The sequence below is a fragment of the Corvus brachyrhynchos genome, unplaced genomic scaffold (genome assembly GCF_000691975.1).
Source record: "Corvus brachyrhynchos isolate BGI_N302 unplaced genomic scaffold, ASM69197v1 scaffold68, whole genome shotgun sequence".
NCBI classification, from domain to species: Eukaryota; Metazoa; Chordata; class Aves; order Passeriformes; family Corvidae; genus Corvus; species Corvus brachyrhynchos.
The window spans coordinates 449,435-462,605 of record NW_008240039.1 but is presented as its reverse complement, the minus strand read 5'-3'; the positions used below and the strand labels follow the sequence as shown (position 1 = coordinate 462,605).

General features: G+C 41.4%; 1 protein-coding gene across 23 annotated transcripts in view; it reads left to right on the top strand.

The window, feature by feature from the left end:
* The window catches only part of KIF1B (kinesin family member 1B), a 77,796-nt gene that overhangs the window by 41,844 nt on the left and 22,781 nt on the right, over positions 1-13,171 (top strand). For 18 of the 23 annotated variants that reach the window (XM_017744004.1, XM_017743998.1, XM_017744002.1 and 15 more), the window contains 7 exons: positions 2,688-2,781; positions 3,546-3,694; positions 3,932-4,110; positions 5,107-5,244; positions 5,952-6,200; positions 11,209-11,327; positions 13,004-13,089. In XM_017744004.1, the coding sequence (XP_017599493.1) occupies positions 2,688-2,781; positions 3,546-3,694; positions 3,932-4,110; positions 5,107-5,244; positions 5,952-6,200; positions 11,209-11,327; positions 13,004-13,089 (1,014 nt within the window). The remainder of the gene's footprint in view (positions 1-2,687; positions 2,782-3,545; positions 3,695-3,931; positions 4,111-5,106; positions 5,245-5,951; positions 6,201-11,208; positions 11,328-13,003; positions 13,090-13,171) is intronic. The other 5 variants (XM_017744008.1, XM_008641145.2, XM_017744017.1 and 2 more) reach the window with 1 other exon arrangement.

Genomic DNA, 13,171 nt, shown 5'->3' with positions numbered 1-13,171 from the left:
AGGAGTGTAGGTTTGTTGGTTGATTGGGGTCTTTTCCTTCCTTGCCTACCCCCCAACTCCCCCCCCAACCCCTCCAAATCTGTGGTTGTTGTGGCTTTAGATATTTCCACGCCCCTGGGCAAAATAAACTTTGCATTCCCTTCTTCCACATTGATGGAGCTTGTGAAACCAACCATCCTGAAGCTGTACAACAACATCCGGGCAGGGACCCCGGGGCAGCTTCTAGGTACGGTTTTTACCTTTTCTAGCAGTTGAGGCACCTTTAATTGGTACGAACCATTGTGTGTGTGCTCTCACCAGGCAGACCTGGAAAAGCCGGCCTGGACAGCTGACCAGTCTCTCCGTACAGCAAACCAACCCCTTGCAGTCAGTGCAGCTTCTGGGTGAAGCCACCCAAAATTCAGCCTCAGCTCTTGCTCAGTGCCAATTATTTTAGAATACTACCCAGTACCGAGTGCCAAGAGACAACCTTAGTCCTGCTTAGGGAAATAGTAGCTATTTTTTTCGTTATGGGAAAGCAAACTTCAATTATTTTAGTTTGTTTTTAAAATAATATTTGTTGGTGTGGAGTTAATAAGCAGTGTCTGCTTATGTTAAGCATTTATGTGTCTCAGTATTTAAGTGTACAGAAGATACTTGGCTCACAAGTCTGAAAATAGGGAAGACAAGAAGCAGGTCTTTGTGAATTTAATTTAATGCGCCTGTTTTTTTCATGTTGAATTTTTGCAGTGGAATGCTCCTGATTTTTGGCCCTTCCCTCTGTAGCTTTTCAGTTTCTGCAAAAGAATCTGAAAAGATTCTATTAAAACACTACTCTAAGAGCTTTCCATTTCTACAATCTAGCTGCTCGAAATGACATTATTGACTTCAGACTACAGGCAAAGAAATTATTTTGCCTTTCCTTGCAAGTGAGAGAAGCTTATTCGTGTCACTTTGCATCTGACCAGTTTTATCTTGGTTTCAAGTGTAGTAGCACTATCTGCATGGAATGGGGGGAAAAAATCAGAGAAAGTGCCTTTATGTTAAAAAAATTTCAGGAGTATGCTGGGCGTTTCAGAAGGGTGGATAAGTCTGAGACTTCTCACAAAGTCTAGAATAGAATTTTGGTGACGCTTTAAGAATTTCAGAATGAATATCAAAAGAAAGGATATATATTTGTTTTGTTTGCTGTTCTTATGCTGCTGGGCTGAGGTTACTTGCTGTGTTAAGTAAGTAGCCAACTTACGGTGAATGGAGCAGAAACAAATGAAGAAGGAGCATTTTAGCCAAATAAAATATTCAAGAGGAAATTGGAAAATTAAAATGCAGCCATCATGGGAAGGCCATTTGTCTTGGAGTTCAGTTTGCTTTGAATTCATGGTGTTGAAAATCCTGCGCTTTCTAAGGACACAGCTACTGTTTGTTAATGCTACGTTCAGAAAATATTACTTATGAGCCTAAAGGAGTGTTCTGGAGGCGTATTTCCTTTCCGAATAGAGTATAAAGCCTTTCTGACCGAAGCTGATTTGAATTTGACACGATCACGTTGTGGTTAAGTGTACAAAACCAAGTGATGCAGCTCTTTAGGTGGGATGCTTGAGTGGGATGGGAGGAAAATGTGAAGCTTTTATCCTGTAGCTCTTGGACTTAAGAACGTATTGTTGCAAACTGGGCATTGGAGTTTGGAGGATTTGGAACTGTGGAAGAGAGAAGGTTGGAATACAAGATGAGAGGCTTCAAGAATTCTCCTTAAGAGCTCAGCAACACTCTTAGTGAATTGTTGTTGTAACTCTTGTATAAAAATCTTGAGAAACCAGTTTAATTTGTATAATATATGCCAAAGGTTTATCTTAAAAAAAATAAAATACACTAGTGGGATAGGCTTTCAGACCAAGAACACTGTCACAGAGTCTGTTCTCATTTGGACTTTTCTGTGCAAAAAATCTGGTATCTGTTTTACCAGCAAATAATAAAAGGCTCATTAGGTTTTAGTAGCATTTATTTCAAGGCATGATAAGGCTGAACAGGAACAAAATGCTCTCGTACCAGAAGCTATTGCTGAAGTGTTCCTCGTGGGGAAGCCACTGCACAGACTTCTTTGCCAGGGCAGTGGTGATATTTAATCTCCTGATGTATTAAATACACATGTGAGAGAGTGGTACTTACATGCCAAGGGGAAAATCTAATTGAAAACAAAGTGCTTCCCCCCACTAATATCTGAAATGAATTTTTTTTTTTGTATAAAAGGGCAATTCAGTGGTGCTGTTAATCCTTCTGTTTGAGAAAATGAAGGTGAATAATCCTCCCATTTCAAAATTATTTTTGCATTTTTCTCTATTTCTGCCTCTTTCCTACCTCTCTGAAAGCAGCAAGCAGCTTCCAAATAAAATCCCCTTCTTCCTGTCTTTAGCAAAAACCCCACCAAAAGAACATCCTAAACCTTTCCCTCTTCAAGACACTGTGAGCATGTAAATCTGGTGATTTTGGAAACCACCTCTTCTGTCTTAATTGTATTGGCCTCTGTCTTCTGTTTTCAAGGGGAGATTGCACTAAAGCAGATGTTGGTGTGTGAGTGACCTGTGAGCACTCCTGGAAGTGTCTGTGTGGATTTGATCTGTGTCTGTCACTCCATCTGAGCTGTTGGTCTCTCTCAGCTTCCTCCTGGCTCCTGTCTGTCCTCCTACACAGTGTCTCCTCTCTCCCCACAGGACTATGAGAGTAAACTACAGGCCCTCCAGAAGCAGGTAGAGACACGGTCCTTGGCAGCTGAAACAACAGAGGAGGAGGAGGAGGAAGAAGAAGGTGAGTTTGAAGCTAAAAGTAATTTCGATATAGCCAAGCCTAAAGAACAGCTGCTGTACCATCCCTTGTAACAGATAGAAAACTCGCTTTGGAAAGCTGCAAAACACTGTAAGTTCTTGATCTGTAATCCTCTAAGCATCGAGATTTCAAATACCCATTTATAGAATACATTCCACATGAACAGTAGATACATGTCTCCAAATACAACTGATGCACAAACTAGATTAGTTTTATCCCAAGCTTTAATTTGGTGGCCTTGAATTTGAAGGAATCTCTCTCTTCCTGGCACTAACAGAGCTCAGATGTCTTAAAATAACACTGTTGCCTTTGTTTCCTTGTTTTGATTTTGAAGTTTCTCTTTCCTCCTTGATAGGAATTCTTAGAGTGCTGTGACATGTCTGTGTAACTCCATTTCTGGACAGTAGATAATTTATTATTCCCATTATACTTGCTCTCATTCCACTCTTTCAGCATTTGGCTTTAATAGTTGCCAAATAACTGAAAATAATAGGAGTAGAAAAGAATTTGTTTCCTCTATTCCAAATCTCCTTTACATGATCATTAATCTCCACTGCTAATGTTGAGGAAGTTTGAGTCCAGTTTTTTGACAGCAAATTATGTAAATGTAGGATTTTGTTTTCTGTTCTTCCAGAAAATGTGTTGAGAACTTGATGGCACAGTCAGCACGAATATTGGGTACTGCATGTGATGGTTTTGAGAAGAAGCCACATTGCTTTATTTCTCTGTTTCTTTGCTCTTCCCAGTGCCCTGGACACGCCATGAATATGAACTCGCCCAGTGGGCTTTCAGGAAGTGGAAATTCCACCAGTTCACTTCACTGAGGGACCAGCTCTGGGGAAATGCAGTATATCTGAAAGAAGCCAATGCAATCAGTGTAGAGTTAAAGAAAAAGGTAGGGACATGCAGAGCTGCTTTTGAATTTTCTGACCCATCAGTTTTGATTGTATAATCCTGCTGCAAATGCTCTCAGTTACTTTAGTCTTTAAAGTTGTATGTCTCTTGCTTATTAATTTGGGCTGTAAAAGGATTCAGAAGATTGTGGGTCTTTGATTCAGACTTCTGTCTGAGTGAACATCCCATGCCAACATCTGGCTTCTCAGGACCAAAGTAATGTCTGTTTTCCATGCAGGTGCAGTTCCAGTTTGTCCTGCTCACGGACACCCTGTACTCCCCACTGCCTCCGGAGCTTTTGCCCGCGGAGCCGGAGAAGAGCCGGGACTGCCGGCCTTTCCCCCGCACAGTGGTGGCTGTGGAAGTGCAGGATCTGAAGAACGGAGCAACACATTACTGGTCCTTAGAAAAACTCAAGTATGTAAACAGTATTAGAGAATAAAATTCCCTGTGTCCAAGGAACTTTACTGAAAAATTTCTTCCCTTGCTGTTCCTTATCTGTGTTTGTTTTTTCTCTGTGTCCTCCCAAACTTTCTAGACAGTGTGGGATGTTCTAAATACCAGCTTTCCAGATTCTTTGAACGAGTGCACTTTTCTCCAGGTTCTCATCTCACCTTCACATTTAATTTTTGTAATTCGAGGTTAGACTATATCTTTTGACTCTAGTAAGACTCATCATAGCTCATCTCTCTGCATTACTGCTTTTTTCAGTCCTTTCACTGTAATAATTTCCTTGCCACTTGCTTTATATAACCTGGCAGTATAGGACATAATTTATAATAAAAAGCTTAAATAAAGGAGATTCTATTTCTATGGAAGCTACACAAATTCTCTCACAAGTTCTGACTGCAATCTGAATTACTTTCATCACATGTAAATGACATTTCTTTTCCCCATTTTGTAATACTGACAGAAGGACTTTTTTCCTGCTAATAGCTTCCAGACAAAGGATCTCGCAGTGTGAAACACTTGTTTTCTTCAATAAAATAAATGAATAATTAAGGTTTGTAATGGAATCGGTTTACTTTTGAATCAAAATGCCAACATTTCTGGAGTGGAGCAAAGAACTGCTGAAATTACTCAGCAGCATGGTCTGATGTAAAAAAAGAAGCAAAAAATCTGCCAGAATTAGATGTGAAAGAAGAATATTTAGAAGCTGAATTGAAATCTAAGATTTATGTAAGCTTCTGCAGTGACCTTGCCTTGTGCTCAGAGGGCTTAGCCAACCAAGTTTTTCCCAGAATCTCTAACATTTTGGGGAATTAGTGAAGTGCCAAATTTAGGGTACAGCCTCCTCTGTTCCTGGGTGTAATTTGGTCCAGGTGAAGCCAGGGAGGTGAACGCATCACTTTGTGTTCTGCCTTTTTTATTCACTCTCTCTTAAGATTGTTACTGCTGCTTTCTCCTGCGCAGGCAGAGGCTGGAGCTGATGCGTGAGATGTACGACCGCGCTGGGGAAGTGGCCTCCAGCACCCAGGAGGAGCCCGAGAGCACCCTGACAGGCAGTGACCCCTTCTACGACCGCTTCCACTGGTTCAAGCTCGTGGGAAGGTACGGGACAGCACCTCCCTGCTGCTTCATTTGCAGCTCTGGCTGAACGTGGAATGGTTGAATAAACCATGTTGCCTCTGTGTCAGCTGTGTTTTGTCTTTCAGGGATTTTAAATACAGTTAAGAGTAGAAAATGCTCTTTAGAATATTACCAGCTCAGGTGTCAACTAGTAGAATCTGCTTTGAGTGAACCTTTAGTGAGTTATAAATTTATTTTAAAATAATATAACCAGCTAAGTTCTATCTAAAGTCACTGGAGCAGAGCTGTGAGAATATAAAGAACACTGGAAATGTCGTCCAGAGTCTCTCATATGTGTGGTTCAAATAGTTTGGTCATATCCTAGGGAAGTGTCTGATGGGATTCTTTAATATTTCCTGCTGTCAGCCACACCTTTACAATATTTTTATTTGCAGAACTGCTGTGTTGGAAATAAGAACTGTAGCTCTGTTAAATGGATGTGCTCTCAAGATCCTTATGCTCAGCCATGTTTCTATTCCTCTTTCATTTGGTTCCTGCTCCGTTCAAGGACACACTTTCCCCTGACTTTGTTGGCAATCCCTTCCCTCACATTTCATTGCAGTCCAGGTGGTTTGAAGCCTTTGCTCGTTGTTCAGGTGGTCTCTGTGCTGATGGCAACAAAGAAGTGTTAAATGAAGGTTCGTGTGTGCGCTGACCCTGTTAATCGGTGTCCGTTCACTGATGTGCAGCTCCCCCATATTCCATGGCTGCGTGAACGAGCGCCTGGCCGATCGCACGCCCTCCCCCACTTTCTCCACGGCCGACTCCGACATCACTGAACTGGCTGATGAGCAGCAGGATGAGATGGAGGACTTTGATGATGAGGCCTTTGTGGATGACACTGGCTCCGACGTTGGAACTGAGGAGGGATCAGACCTCTTCAATGATGGGCGCGACCCGTTTTACGACCGATCCCCTTGGTTCATTTTAGTGGGAAGGTTGGTGAGGTTACTCTGAGAATGGCCAAAAGGGACCAGCTCTTGCTGCAGACTGCAATGGCTTTGCCTCGTGCTACACAGATGGTCAGTCTAGCCAAAATATCCGTGTCCATAAATTGGCATTGCCAGAGAATGAGTGTAGTTCAACGTTGTTTTAAATTCCTGTGTCTGGGGCCATGAAGACCTAAGTAATAATTGAGAAAATAACCCTTAGATGTGACAGTGTGAGTAAATCTATCTTTAGATAACTGTCACAACTTGGAATGAATGGGGGTTTGTGTACAGTATTTAAACATTATTTGTAGAATTCCCTATTTAGCCGTTGCAGGGTCACTAAAATAGAATTGTAGTGTGTCATTTTCTTCCGTGGAAGAGAATCTGACTATGGTGGAAAGACCTTCAGTCCAAACCCAGAGATCTTTTTTTTTTGAAAATTTAACATCTTCTGCATATGAAAAGATGGCATGAGGAGAAAGAAGAATGGTTCCTTCCGGATGAGGAAAAGAGTAATCTCTGAGGTGATTTGGCTTCTCAGATTATGCTTGACTCTCTGTAGCCAGCATTACACAGTGAAAGGTCATCAACTGTGAAATTCCCTGGCTATCTTTATCGGCACTTTCCCCAGGCACTGTGCTTGAATTTCTGAAACAAGTTTGCTTGATGTATTTTAGAGTATTATTGAGTTTTCCAGAATAGAAAGCATTAGGGCATTATCAGACCTCAGTCTGTGGTGTAGACCCTTAAGGACAGCAAGTTACATTAAAGAAATGTAGTTCTTTGCACTGTTTCTTCATTAATAGTCTTGCTAAAACATGTTTCTCATTACAAGAAACAAAACCATTTTTATTTAGTGGCTTGGCTCCTCTCTCTGCTGCTTCCCACTCCCCCAGATATGCTTTTGTGCTTCCTTGCTTACCCTGTAAGCCAACGTCCTCGTTAAGGCAGGGAGGTGCTTGCCACAGCCATGGTACAAAAAAAAGGCTCTGTGGCCAGCAGAAGGGAGGAACAAAGGACAAGGGACCAGAGCTTGGCTGTATCCTTCTCTGTGAGTGTAAGCAGGAAAGACTTCATGGTCAGGATGGTGGGATCTTTATGCAGTTTCATCAAATGCAGGACACTTGTTTGCATTATTTATGAAAAGGAGGGATTGAGTTTGCTGTTTTTTTCAAGCTTTGAGTTCAGTGTAGTGTGTTTGTCTAACCTCAGGCTTTGTCTGTAGTGAAACTTGGAACTTCCTTGATCCAGTTTTTGATAAAAAATTACTAAAGCTGCAAGAAATTGCATTAGTCCTCTGTGACCTCTGAATTTGTGCCCTTATGTGCAGTGCCTGATAACATGTTTTACCAAATCTGATTATCTGATGCGGGTGGGGAGGCAGTTTGGGAAAGCCATCTGTGCTGCTTTGGGCTGGCTGTCAGCTCCTTGGAGCGCAGGGCTGCTCCGTGTGCTGGCGCTGGCAGCCGCAGCTGGGGCCCCTGGAGCGCCGTTCCCCCTGAGCTTGGGAAAGAGCTGAGCTATTCATCCTCACTCACAAACGCCTCAGGAAGCACAGCACAAGCTGAGCAGATACAGTGTGTAATGAAAACACTTGTGCTTCCTGGCAGTCGCACAGCTTGCTTCCCATTCCCTGTTTTGTGGAGAATTCTGAGCTCTGTCTCTGTGAATGGACATGTGAAGCTGTAGCACTTTGGGCACTGGCCTGAATGGTGTGAGCTGCATGTACAGAGCTGTGACTGTTGAGGAATGAAACTTAGTTCCTATTATGAGGCTAGAGAGCTGAGTGACTTTTTCTCATTTGTTCGTTTCTATTGTTTCTATTCCTGTTCTTCTGTTGTGCCCATTCTGTCAGCAGAAGCTGTTAGAATGTCCAGCACCACTGAGTAGGAACTATTTTGAGTCCTCTGTGTCTTCCAGTGTGAGAATTCTGCTTTTGAACAGTGAATTACAAGAACCAGGGGTATGTCCGTCTGCATAGATATTGTCTTGAGCACAAGGTAGCTTTCAGTTTATAACAAAACCAAAATTCCTTATCACTTCCAACTGTGTGGTGGTTAATGTGCTATAGAATGTGAAGGACAAATAAAACAATTTTTAGTATTTTTGGGGGGGTTGTCAGCAATAACAAGTGCAGGTCATGAAGGAGAGGAGGAGGAGAAACGGATCATGTAGTTATCCAACTCCCTGGCCATCACAGTTATTTTCTTTTCTCTCTCTGTGCTATGACTGTCTTTTATTTGTAACTCTTAAAGAAAAGAAAAAAGAGCTGGTCCCTTTAGCCATCTCTTCTGGCATGCTGGGTTTCTTTAAGGCTGATTCTGTTTAATGGTGTGACATATCAAGCATTTGCTTTGTTTTTAAGGGAGGTGGGAGAGGACTATGGGCTATTTTATTTAAATCCTAATGTGTTTACTTTAAAAATATCTGCCATCATTCTGAGTTCTGTTGGTTTTGTTTTAGTTTTTTAAAAAATTGTGTTTGTTAAATTTAATTTCTAGTTTTGTTGTGAGTATGCCATTTTACCTCACCAATCTTTCTGCTAATCCAGCTCCCCTCTTTCAGTCTGCTGGACTAAGTGCAGGGGGACACTTAGGGGCTGTTTGGGGAGTGGGAGTCCTCACGGATGTGGGAAGAGGAGGAGGATAACCTTAAGATTTCATCCACTCCTGACCTGGCACTGTCTCACGATGAAGCAGATGGAATGGCACTGGCAGCAGTGTTGCTGCATAACCCAGCTCTGTTTTGGTGCAGCACGTGTGCGGTTGCTCTCCACTCTACAGAAGTTGCGGCATTTTCATCAGCAAGCAGGAAGCTCAAAACTTTTTGCATTATGTGCTTTGCTTTCTCTAAGTTAAAATGATTCTGGTGAAGAAGGTGACTGGATGGAAACAAATTAAGGAAGAAGAGAAACACGTTTTTTTCCTTGGGATGGTAGTAGTGGTAGTGGTTAGTCCAGCTGGATGCTTTGGCTGTCACATGTTGAGCAGCAGCTTCAGAACTCTTGCCCTGCAAATAAACATATATTTTTATTTTTCATGCAGGTGATGCTTTCACTCTCCATTAGTTTGGCTTTGAAGGGGGAAGGCTTCTGCAATGCCTGTCAGTTAGTGAGACTCCTACCGTGCACATCAAAGCAAGGCTCTTTGGCTTCTGTTCTGTTGGGAAATGTCCGTTCTCCCTGGCTTGAAATGTGCTTTTCAAACTGGGTGTGTTTTCCGTGCTGAGCACAGAACCATGTACCTTCCTGAACTCCATCCCTGATCCAGTCCAAGTGAACAATTCCAGTTTCAGGGACTGTTTTCTTGTATGGTTGGATGCTGTTTTCTCAGATGAGCATCACCTGAAACTTCAAAGCCAAAAATGAAAATGTTAGAGGGAAAAAATAAAATTAAACTTCTAATTTTGTTACTTTAAATTTAGTCTCTTCTCCCTTCCCCTGCTTTATCAGTGCTTACCTCACTTTGAAGCAGACTGAAAAGGAATTAAATCCTAATCTTAGTGAAGTGTTATGTTGCAGTTGGTTTTTTTGTTGTTGTTGTATGGTTTTCTTTATTTTTTTGTTTTCCTTTTTTATAGCCATATTAATCATCCTCTTCTCCATTGCATTGTGTCACAACTTTTATTTTACTAGCATTATTTTTGTGTCTTTGGTTCATGACTGACACATGTTTGACTTCCTTGTCATTTCAAAAGAATTCATTCATCCTTAGAATGGGCATGTGAACCCAAGGAGCAACACTTCCCTTTTGTCATGCAGGACTTGCCCTAGGGATGTTAAACAATAACAGTGATAAATTACAGGAATTAATTGTACATAGTACTAAAGACTAATAAAAAGAACTGTAAGGAGGAAATTAGTTAAACAAATTACTATTGTTTAGTATAATTTAATGTGCATAAATTTATTAAAATTAAATCATTAGAAACTTTAAAGTTAATGACTGGTAAAACTATTGGTTAAAGTTCTGTGCATCTCAGTACTCTTCTGAAACAGCTCACTCAATAAATAAAACCTTCCATATTTTCCCCTTGCTGAGAGCTGTTCTTTAGCTGACTTCTTGAGCTTTTCAACATTTAAAGTTTTGCTCAAGCTAATTCCACTGAAGTGTGATGCTTTAAAAACTACTGCAATTCACTGCAGAAACATGAAATAACTTAATAACTTTACTCTGACTTTTAATTAAAATCTATACAATTAAATTGGTTACCTTACTGCTCCAAAACAGACCCTGCTTGTATATAACTTTAAAAGTTAGTGTGTGGCAGGATCATCCCGTGCGGGGCCTAAATGCTGCTTTTCCTTTTGTAAACTGTAATTTCTAAGTGGTTGCTCTAGAGTAGTGATGTCATGTCTTATTTGTTTTGTTTTTTCGAAGAAATAAATAAAATGCTCCTAAAGAGATTTACCTGTGGAGACTGTCAGTCTTCCACTATCTGTATATTCAGTGAATCTTCCAAGAAACCTAAGTGATGACTTTTGGTTTATTGTGGGCTTCTTGATTATTCTGCACACAGTGTTATCAAAGGAATATAGAAGAGAGAAAACATTCAGTCAATCTGTTTTTAAGAGTGGTTTTATATATTCAGTAAAAATTTGAGGCTGTGTGAGCACAGTAGCTCAATTCCTTTTTAATTTTTCCCTTCCAACTACCTCATTGTTTATAATCAGTAGTTCCCTAATAGATTCTACCAGCTTGCTAACAGCTCCATTCACAACTGTAGTGCATCTCCAGTTCCCTTCCATACAGCCATCCTCTTAAACGGTGTCCTTCCTGTGTCTGTGACTCATTCATGTAAGCCCTGGGTCCCAGTAAGCTCTGACTGAGAGCATTTGGTGGCTGCACTTGGCTTGCCCAGAGCCCTGTGTGGGCAGGATGGATCCAGGACCTCTTGCAGGTCTAAGAGATGGAGTGTCTGAGATCTGACTGTCCCAGGAGCCGAGCAGACACTGCGGTTGGGTTTGGCACACGATTCCTAATGCTGGCTGTGTTTCTCTCCTCCCTGTCACCAGAGCATTCGTGTACCTGAGCAACCTGCTGTACCCAGTGCCCTTGATCCACAGGGTGGCTGTTGTCAGCGAGAAGGGAGAAGTGCGGGGCTTCCTGCGCGTGGCTGTGCAGGCCATAGCAGGTGAGAGACCTTCAGAAACCAGGCTTACCAATCAAGCCATTCTCCTGATACTCAAACCTGAATAACTTTCATGTTGCAAAGAACACTTGCTCTCTGTTGCTATTGAAATGATGTCATTCATTATTTCACCATATGGGCCGAGCATGAATAAGTCTTGAAATAATGCTACTGATCAAAAGATTTTAAAATTATGATGATGTTGACCACTGAAGTTTATACCTGACAAATAATGCAACACTGCTTTTTAGGACAGTGGCAGTTTTAGCTACTGTCAGTAAGTCTGAGAACTAGAACTAAAGCAAAGCTTTTTCTTTCCGGCACCCAGTATAAATAATGGAGAAGGGTACATGGTTGGATAATTGTGGTGACCTGCATCAAAGTTAAATGTAGCAAGTTTTAGCTGTGCTCAAACTATCCCTTTATATAATGCTTAGAAATGTGCTCCTCAGTGGTCTGGCAAGAGCATGTGAAGAAGTTCCTGCACTGATGGTTTGCAGCATGGTATAAACAGAAATCAGCAGCAGTTTCCCCCTTCATTGCCTCACTAAAAATGTGGAGACTTAGAAGCTGCTTTAACACAGTGTTTAATCACCAGGAATTCTTTTCAGAAGAGTAGATATATGGGGTGGTAATGGCCTCATCCAGTGCTGAACTGGCATTGTGTGTGTGCCAGAGTTAGCTGCAGTTCACTGCTCAGTCGCTGATGTTTTAGACTTGCTCAGTGTGAGGTGGGCTGTTGGTAGTGCCATGCCTTATCCGTGCTGGTTGGGAGCACGGATCCTTCCCATAATTTGCACTTTCCAGCAGTGGCCAGCTGCCAGCAGTTCTTGCTTGTTTAGGTAGGGTAACCCTGGAAGCTTCACTCTCCATGGGAACATACAATGAAACTCAGACTCTGAAGATGTGTAAGACTCACTCTGGCAGGCATTAAAGCAAGTGAATTAAAATCTGGTTTAATGTTTACAAAAGTCTAGTTTGGTTTGGTCTCCTTAGCATTGACTGAATATTTCCAAATAAATACTTTTTTTATCCATCCAAATGAACAGAATACACCATGGCTAATAGAAATTGAATGGGGGACATCTCTTGAAAAAGGGCCATGGCATTATTTGATCCCTAAGCAAAGCTTTGGAGCACATTCTGAATCTTGGGATTTCTCCTGTGAGCATGCACTTACTGTGAAAAAAACCCCTGGCATTTAACCAGGCCCTGTTGTTGTTGCTCTCTGTGAAGAGGAGGAGGTGAAATGAGTAGATTGTATGGACAGATCCACCTTTCAGACTTCCAGCATGTCCTGGTGGAGCTTTGTTAGTGTTACTGCTGAGTTCATGGCTACAGAATTTTAGGTGTTAGTTTACCTTGATATAATCATCAGAAGTAAATAAATAATGAAAATTAGTCCTAAAGTTGGTTTGCATTCAAAATTCTCTACGGTTAAGTATATTCAGAATGAAACTTCACAGCTTGACTTGTTTTCCCCCACTTGAGTTCCTGATGGTTAGGTTTCTGACATGATCTTTCCCAGCACTTACTCCAACTTGTAACTGGATGACTCTTCTGCTTTCCATTTTGGTTTCCATTATAATGAAAATTTCCATTTGGATAACTCTGCGGGGCCTCCCTTCTCCTCCCCATCATTTATTTATCTCTCTTCTTTTTTCCCTGTTTTTTTTTAGCTGATGAAGAAGCCCCAGATTATGGATCTGGTATTCGACAGTCTGGAACAGCTAAAATTTCATTTGACAATGAGTATTTTGATAAGGTAAGAATTCCTAAAATTGAGTTAGGTATCTTTGAGTGTAGCAGCTTGTGCTTCTACATAAAGAACAACACGTGTTGTAGGG